This window comes from Colobus angolensis, unplaced genomic scaffold, assembly GCF_000951035.1.
Source record: "Colobus angolensis palliatus isolate OR3802 unplaced genomic scaffold, Cang.pa_1.0 Scaffold79, whole genome shotgun sequence".
NCBI lineage: Eukaryota > Metazoa > Chordata > Mammalia > Primates > Cercopithecidae > Colobus > Colobus angolensis.
The window spans coordinates 123,258-131,774 of record NW_012121709.1 but is presented as its reverse complement, the minus strand read 5'-3'; the positions used below and the strand labels follow the sequence as shown (position 1 = coordinate 131,774).

The window sequence follows — 8,517 nt, the reverse complement described above, 5'->3', positions numbered from 1 at the left end:
ATTGCAGGTGCACACCGCCATGCCCAGCTCATTTTTGTATTTTTAGTAGAGACGGAGTTTCACCATATTGGTCAGGCTGGTCTCGAACTCCTGACCTCGTGACCCACCTGCCTCAGCCTCCCAAAGTGGTGGGATTACAGGCGTGAGCCACTGCACTCGACTAACTTTTGCATTTTTAACAGAGACGGGCTTTCATCATGTTGGCCGGGCTGGTCTCAAACTCCTGACGTCAAGTGATCTACCTGCCTCGGCTTCCTAAAAGTATTGGGATTACAGGCGTAAGCCACCGCACCCGGCTAATTTTTATTTATTTATTTACTTATTGAGTCTCGCTCTGTCTCCAGGCTGGAGTGCAGTGGCGCGATCTTAGCTCACTGCAACCTCTGCCTCCTGGGTTCGAGAGATCCTCCTGTCTCAGCCTCCTGAGTAGCTGGGACTACAGGTGCGCGCCACTATGCCCAGCTAATTTGTTACATTTTTAGTAGAGACAGGGTTTCACCATGCTGGCCAGGCTGGTCTGCATCTCTTGACCTCATGATCCGCCCACCTTGGCCTCTCAAAGTGCTGGGATTACAGGCGTGAGCCACTACACCCTGCCTGCACCTGGCTAATTTTTATACTGTTGCTGCTTAAGAAAGTTAGTTTCTTAGCTTAAGTATGTTTATTTGAATGTGGAATGTCAGTCTGAGGTATTTCACAAATTTAATGTCATGTTTCACATGAATAATGGTTTTTGTTTGATTTGCTGATTGTTGATTTTCCATTGCCTAGAATAGCATCTGCGCACATTAATTTGTTAAGCAAATACAGTTTGTATAAACTGGTGGAGGTAGGAGGGAGGGAAACTTAAGAGCTTCTGCTGCCCCAAATAACATTTCTGGCTGGTGATTCTGAAACCACCATAAATGAAGAGTAGCTAGTTTTTCATATGGTGATAAGGTTTTTCTTTTCCTGTAAATGACATTCTGATTCTGCTTCACCAGCTTAGATTCATGTTTTTAAACTTGTCTGTCATCAAAACTTTTGTTTTAGCGGATTATCAGAGCCTGCAAGATCATAGGGTATGGACATGAAATTTTTGCCTTGCATTTTATATTAATTCATATTCTAATGTTACATATTTTTATCTCTGTATGTCATTATAAAAATGTTTTCCCATATTCTCAAGTAAAATGGATTTCTTAACTTTTATTTATTTTTTAAAATTTGTTCATTTTTTGTAGAGATGAGATTTCACTATGTTTCCCAGACTGGTCTTGAACTGCTGGGTTCAAGCAATCCTCCTGCCTTGGCTTCCCAAAGTGCAGGGATTACAGGCATGAGCCACTGTACCCAGCTAGTTTTCTAACTCAAAGAAAAAATTATTATTTTTTATTTTGATTGTAAAGTCTTCCCAGGGATCAATTGAATTTCCTAACATTTTCCATTTTATACCTGTGAAGTATATGTACCCCAGTGTTAGAAGCAGGAGCCTCAAGCCATCTTAGACTCTCCTATCCTTTATGTCCTTGTTGTCTCTAGATCATCTTCATTCTACTGCTGCTGTATTTTTTTTTTGACATGGGGTTTCACTCTTGTCGCCCAGGCTGGAGTGCACTGGTGCAATTCCGGCCTACTGCAACCTCCACCTCCTGGGTTCAAGCGATTCTCCTGCCTCAGCCCCCTGAGCAGCTGAGATTACAGGCACCCGCCACCACGCCCAGCTAATTTTCATATTTTTAGTAGAGACAGAGTTTCACCATCACTTTTATCTTTTACCTTAACTTTATTGGCCAAGCTGGTCTCGAACTCCTGACCTCAGGTAATCCTCCTGCCTCGGCCTCCCAAAGTGTTGGGATTATAGGTGTGAGCTATGGTGCCTGGCCTCTGCTGTATCTTTCCAGGTTTCTTTTCTATTTGATCTACCCCATCCTGGTTTTGTGCCTCATCACCTCACCTTTTCTTTCTTCCTACTTTGTCTCTTCACAGTACTGCTAAGATGCTATTCCTAGAAGAGTATAGATTTATATATATCACTTCTCTATTCTGTATAGGCTCCTTTTTTAACACCTTACAACAAAAGTACCTTGGCCTACCTTTCAACACTTTTCTACTACTCTGAATTGTTTTAGCCAGATATCCTCCTTGTTTTTATCAGCATATATCCCTTAACTTTCTTGAATGTTTTTTGTTCAGACTCATTTTTCTCCTACTTTGAGTTGATTTACCCATTCATTGCAAATATTTGTAGTTTTATATGTATCGTTACCACACCCGCGCACCCCCCCGCACCCCGCTGCCATGTTCTGTTTAACCTTCAAAGTCATCTGAAAGATGGCTACTTTGGAGAGGCTTTAATTATAACGTTCTCCTCTCTGCTTTCCCTTAAGGAAAGAAGAGGTAAGAAAATGAACAACTTTGCCTTCCTTGGAAAAATCCTAGCATGGTATTTTGTATAGGACATTTATTTTTATATTTAGTTTTATCATTTTGATTTTGAGACAGAGTCTCTGTTGCCCTCACTGGAGTGCAGTGGTGTGATCACAGCTCACTGTAGCCTCGAACTCCCTGGGCTCAGGTGATCTTCCCACCTTAGCCCCTCACCAGTAGCTGGGACCACAGGTGCTTGCCACCACCCTGGTTAACATATATATATATCTGTGTGTGTGTGTGTGTGTGTGTGTGTGTGTGTGTGTGTGTGTATAAGATTTTACAATGTTGCCCAGGCTATTCTCAAACTCCTTGAGCTCAAATCATCCTCCTGTCTCAACCTCCCAAAATGTTGGGATTATAGGCATGAGTCATCACGGCTGGCCTAGGACATTTATTTTTTATTATTATTTATTTATTTTTTGGAGACAGAGTCTCACTCTGTTGCCCAGGCTAGAGTGCAGTGGCGCAATCTCTGGTCACTGCAACCTCCACCTCCCGGGTTCAAACGATTCTCTATCTTAGCCTCCCGAGTAGCTTGGATTACAGGTCCCTGCTGCCACATCCAGCTAATTTTTGTATTTTTAGTAGAGATAGAGTTTCTCCATGTTGGCTCGGCTGGTCTCGAACTCCTGACCTCAGGTGATCTGCCAGCCTCGGCCTCCCAAAGTGCTGGGATTACAGGCATGAGCCACTGTGCCTGGCCCAGGACATTTATTTTTATTGCTAAATACATTTCAGTCATTTATGTGTTTGTTTTCTCACTCGCTTTTAAATGGCTTTGGGACAGGGACTCGATCTTTGAATCTTTGTCAGGAATAGATAGTTTCTTCTACTTCATAGGAGCTCCATTAGATTGGCAGTAATTTTGGAACTAGATTGGCAGTAGGCAAAAGATTAAAAAACATGAAAATTACCTGATGGAGTTTTTAGCATCAATTACTGGTTGGCTAATTATGGATAGAGTCTAAATAATGCTTGAATAGGTCTATTCTTTTTTAAAAGCATGTTCCTGCTTTTAAGTATTTGCATATTATACATTTTATAATGAACGATTTCAGTTCTAATTGTTGGAATCTTGAAGTAACCATATTATTTTCCTAACCTAAAAAGAATTTTTGAATTATCTTTTAGTAATCTTTTCTGATATTGAAGTTTAAGTGTATTCTCTGGGCTTGTTTATTTGTTTTTACTAATAACTGGTTAGTATGGTATCTTCAGTAAAGTTTATTGATGTATAGTACACTTACAAGCCAAATTTTGTGTTTGCTTTGTAGTTTGCTAGAACTATATTGGATTGCAGTGTATTCTGGAAATATCGGACTTTAATTTTAGAAAATTCTGGTTCAGAAATTGAAGTGTCACTCATAACATGAATATTCACCTTTGTGATTACTACTATTGCTATAGCCATCAAGTCACTAGGCATTTACTAACTGGGATATGTAAATATATTGCTGTTCTCCCAAGAAATTTTTTGTCATGTGTCTAGATCATTAATCCCCCTCTGTATGGTGTTTCTAAATAAAATATTTATGGTTCTCTTTTAGGCTGGCATGGCTCTATATAAGATTGTCCCCAAAAATCCCTACTACTTTTGGTCTGTGATGAGCTTAATTATGCAAGTGAGTATGGCATTCAGAATGGGATTGAGGTTTGGTTTTATTTTTTATATAGTCATTGTCCTCAGTGTGTCTTCCGAACTTTTTTTTTTTGAGACAGGGTCACGCTGTTACCCAGGCAGGAGTGCAGTGGTGCAATCAATCATAGCTCACTGCTGCCTTGACCTCCTAGGCTCAAGCAGTCCCTCTACCTCAACCTCCCAAGTAGCTGGGACTACAGGTGCATACCACCTTGCCTGGCTAATTAAAACAAAATTTTTTTTTTGGTCAGGTGTGGTGGGTCACGCCTGTAATCCCAGCATTGGGAGGCCAAGGTGGGTGGATCACAAGGTCAGGAAATCGAGACCATCCTGACCAACATGGTGAAACCCCATCTTTACTAAAAATGTAAAAATTAGCTGGGCGTGGTGGCACGTGCCTGTAATCCCAGCTACTCTGGAGGCTGAGGCAGAAGGATCACTTGAACTTGGGAGGTGGAGGTTGCAGTGAGATGAGATTGTACCACTGCATTCCAGCCTGGGCGACAGAGTGAGACTGTTCAAGACCAGGCTAGTCTTGAACTCCTGGCCTCAAGCAATATTAGTCCTCCTGCCTCAGCCTCCCAAAGTGCTGGGATTACAGGCATCAGCCTCTGCATCTGACTGCGAACATTTTGCGTAATGTGTTGCAGCATGTCAGACAGGGAGTTTGTGTTGTCAGTTGACTTAAGTTAGGGATTTTGAGTATTCTTTATGAGTTGGTATATCAGTTTATTTGTGGGTAGCATGGACTGTATTTCCCCTGAATCTCTGATCTATTGCTGGGTTGCTTGATCAAGCATGAGCCTTGAAATGTTTGATATTACAACTTGATGTTTGCCTTTAAGACAACATTGCTGGTTAGTTAATGGCTCATTGAACTGGGTGGCCTTCTTTTATCACTTCTTTCTGAGCCTCAGTTTGCTCTTTTGCAGAAAGGAGACACTTCTCTCCCAGGGACCAAAGTGAGATTCTGTATAGGAGAGGATGGGGAGGAAGGATTTAAAAGTAGTGATTAAGAACAGATGTTACGGGGTCAGACAGGTCTGCCTTCATACGTTAGCTTTACCACATGTCTGGTAAAGCTGTTTGGGAAATCTCTTAACCTTAATTTTTTTTTTTTTCTGTTGTCCAAACTGGAGTGCAGTGGCAAAATGCACCTCCTAGGTTCAAGTGATTCTCATGCCTCAGCCTCCCGAGTAGCTAGGATTACAATCATGCACCACCACACACACCCAGCTAATTTTTTAATTTTTTTTCAGTAGAGATGGGGGTTTCGCCATGTTGGCCAGGCTGGTCTCAAAATTTCTGGCCTCAAGGGATCCACCTGTCTCAGCCTCCCAGAGTGTTAAGTTTACAGTCATGAGCCACCACGCCTGGCCTAACCTTAGTTTCTTTGTAAAATAACCATAACATCTACTTTGAAAGGTTGTTTACAAGGGTTAAGTGAGCTGTGAGCAGATTCTGGCATTATTAACTTTATGAATTTCATGTGTTAATTTTTGTTACCAATTTAAGGTAACTAGCTACTAGTAAACTGTGTAATGAAAGGAATTGGCATTTCTCTTCCAGTATGTGAACATCTCAAAGATACCTGGAAGACTTTCCTCTTCAAATACCTGATAATACTCATAAATAATAAACAGTATAGGCATGCTGCCTCTTTACATTCTTTTAGAAAAATGTATAAATAACCGACTTAAATGCTAGGTTGTATTGTGGAAGCTCAGTATTTCAAGAACACATAGGATAATGAATCTTTAGCAGAGAAATCTTTTGTAATACAAACCACTCTGTAATGTGCCTCCTTGGCAGGGAGTTCATATTAGGTCTGATATTTGACATGATGGATTGATAATTATGTGCCCAATTAACGGTAATGTTACAACAATAGTGCAAGCAGGGGAGAAATTAGAATGAAACGTTATTTTTCTTCTTTCAGTCTATATCGGCACAGGATGAAAACCTCTCAAAAACAATGTTTTTGCCCCTTGCTGAGAGAATGGTAGAAAAAATGGTGAAAGAGGACAAGATAGAAGCTGAGGCTGAAGTGAGTATTTAAGCCCACTTTTGTGTTTTCATTTTTTTGCTGGTGCTACAATATTATGTTGTAATACTATAAACTTGTTTTGTTCCAGTTTGATAGCTGGGTCCTCACTCTTGGCCTTTGGGTAAATGTGAAGCCCTCAGCTTAGGTCTAATCACTGAGCTGTTTCTAGCAAGTACTCTAGGCTGAGATGTATATAGATGGGAGAGATATAGATGGAGAAGATCCTGTTACCTTTTTCTTACTGTCAGTTTCATCTCATTTGAGGACATGCTCTATTAAATAACTTTTTAAAAACCTATGAATGACTATCTTTTTATTATTGTAAAGTTTCAGAGGTTGCACTTCTTGTTTTTTTTTCTGTAAGGTTGAACTTTATTATATGATCCTGGAACGTTTAGGAAAGTACCAGGAGGCCTTGGATGTCATCAGAGGGAAATTAGGAGGTAATTTTTAAAAATTTTCTTAAAGCTTTTTTTTTTCCTATTTAAAAATGAAAAATGTTTATTGTAGAAAATTTCCACATAAGGATATAAAGACATAAACACTTCTGATCATTTTGTTATGTTCTTCCAGACTTTTCTGTATGTTGTAAATTTATTTTTAAAAATGTTTTTACTTGAAAATAACAGATTCAGAAACTTCAAGGAATGTGAAAGGTTATGCTTCAGATCTCTAGCCCTCTTCCCTTAGGTTTTCCTCCAGTTATACTTTATATTCTTCGAAAGATTCATCTTCTCCACTTTTTTTTTTTTCTTAAAACACAAATGAAAACATAGTATGCCTGGCTCATAGAATAATCTTATTCAGTTAGCACAATGTTTTTATTAAAAATTTTTTTCTTTAAAAATTTTAAATTAATTAATGCCCTTCTAGTTAGGATTTGTACTGTGTAGATACCACAAACATTCCTTCTTTATTTACATTTTTGTCCTATGAAGGCATTTGAGTTTGTGAACTCTGCTCTGCATACTGTTATACCCATTATTTATTTTTATTATTTATTGATTTATTTTAAAGAGATGAGGGCTCACTGTGTTGCCCAGGCTGGACTTGAACTCCTGGGCTCAAGCAATTCTCCCATCTCAGCCTCCCAAGTAGCTAGGACTAGGGGCACACACCACCACACTGGGCTCCATTGTTTCTTTTTTTTTGGAGGCAGAGTCTCGCTCTGTGGCCAGGCTGGAGTGTAGTGGCGTAATCTCGGCTCACTGCAACCTCCGCCTCTTGGATTCAAGTGATTCTCCTGCCTCAGCCTCCTGAGTAGCTGGGATTACAGGCATGCACCACCACGCCCAGCTAATTTTTGTATTTTTAGTAGAGACAGGGTTTCACAGTGTTGACCAGGCTGGTCTCAAACTCCTGATCTCAAATGATCTGCCTGCCTCGGCCTCCCAAAGTGCTGGGATTATAGGTGTGAGCCACCACGCCTGGCCTCCATTATTTTTTTATTATTTTAACTAAATTGTATTTCCTAGAGATAAAAGTTTACTACCTCACTCTCTTTAATGACTGTCCAGTGTTCCACAGTGTGAATATAGAAATTTACTTAACCAGTTTTTGGTGCATATTTAGGCTACTCACAAGAAACTTCTTTTTTTTTTTTTTTCTTTTTTGGAGGCAGGGCCTTGCTCTGTTAGCCAGGCTAGAATGCAGTAGCACCATCACAGCTCACTACAGCCTTGACCTCCAGGGTTTAAGTTATCCTCTCACTACAGCCTCCTAAATTGTTAGGACTCCAGGCGTATGCCACTAAACCTGGCCAATTTTTATATTTTTTGTAGAGGCAGGGTCTCACTATGTTGCCCAGGCTGGTCTTGAACTCCTGGGCTCAAGTGATCTGCCTGCTTCAGCCTCCCAAAGTACTGGGATTACTACAGGTGTAACCTGTCATGCCTGATCTTTTTTTTTTTTCTTTTTTTTTAAACTAGATTATAGTTCTATGGATAGTTAAAATTTAGACTCTCAACAGGAAATTCATAATGTAATTTTTGGTATCCTTAATCTACTAAACAGTTGGGCAAATCTAATTTGGTCAGAACTATCATCCTAGTTTTTTTGTTTTCAGTTGTTTGGAAAGAGTTTGATTCATCTCCACTCTTTTTTTGTGTTCTTTCAACATCTCATCTTTCTTACCTCACGTCAACCCAGCCTTATTTGATGTTTTGGAACTGTATGGATGGGCAGCCTGTCTATGGACTAAATTTACTAGTCCCTAGATGCTGTTGGGATTTTATAAGTATATCCCATGTACTGTTAATAGATCTTCAACCCAATACATTGTGGAACCTATCATTTTACAAAGAAAATGATTATAAAAATTTACTGTCGCCGGGCGCGGTGGCTCAAGCCTGTAATCCCAGCACTTTGGGAGGCCGAGATGGGCGGATCACGAGGTCAGGAGATCGAGACCATCCTGGCT

The 8,517-nt window shown here is 40.0% G+C and overlaps 1 protein-coding gene across 1 annotated transcript in view; it reads left to right on the top strand.

The window, feature by feature from the left end:
- Nucleotides 1-8,517, top strand: part of NAA25 (N(alpha)-acetyltransferase 25, NatB auxiliary subunit) — a 92,400-nt gene that overhangs the window by 34,941 nt on the left and 48,942 nt on the right. Inside the window, exons 4-6 of the mRNA XM_011928727.1 lie at nt 3,960-4,034; nt 5,991-6,098; nt 6,463-6,541. Of these exons, the coding sequence (XP_011784117.1) occupies nt 3,960-4,034; nt 5,991-6,098; nt 6,463-6,541 (262 nt within the window). The remainder of the gene's footprint in view (nt 1-3,959; nt 4,035-5,990; nt 6,099-6,462; nt 6,542-8,517) is intronic.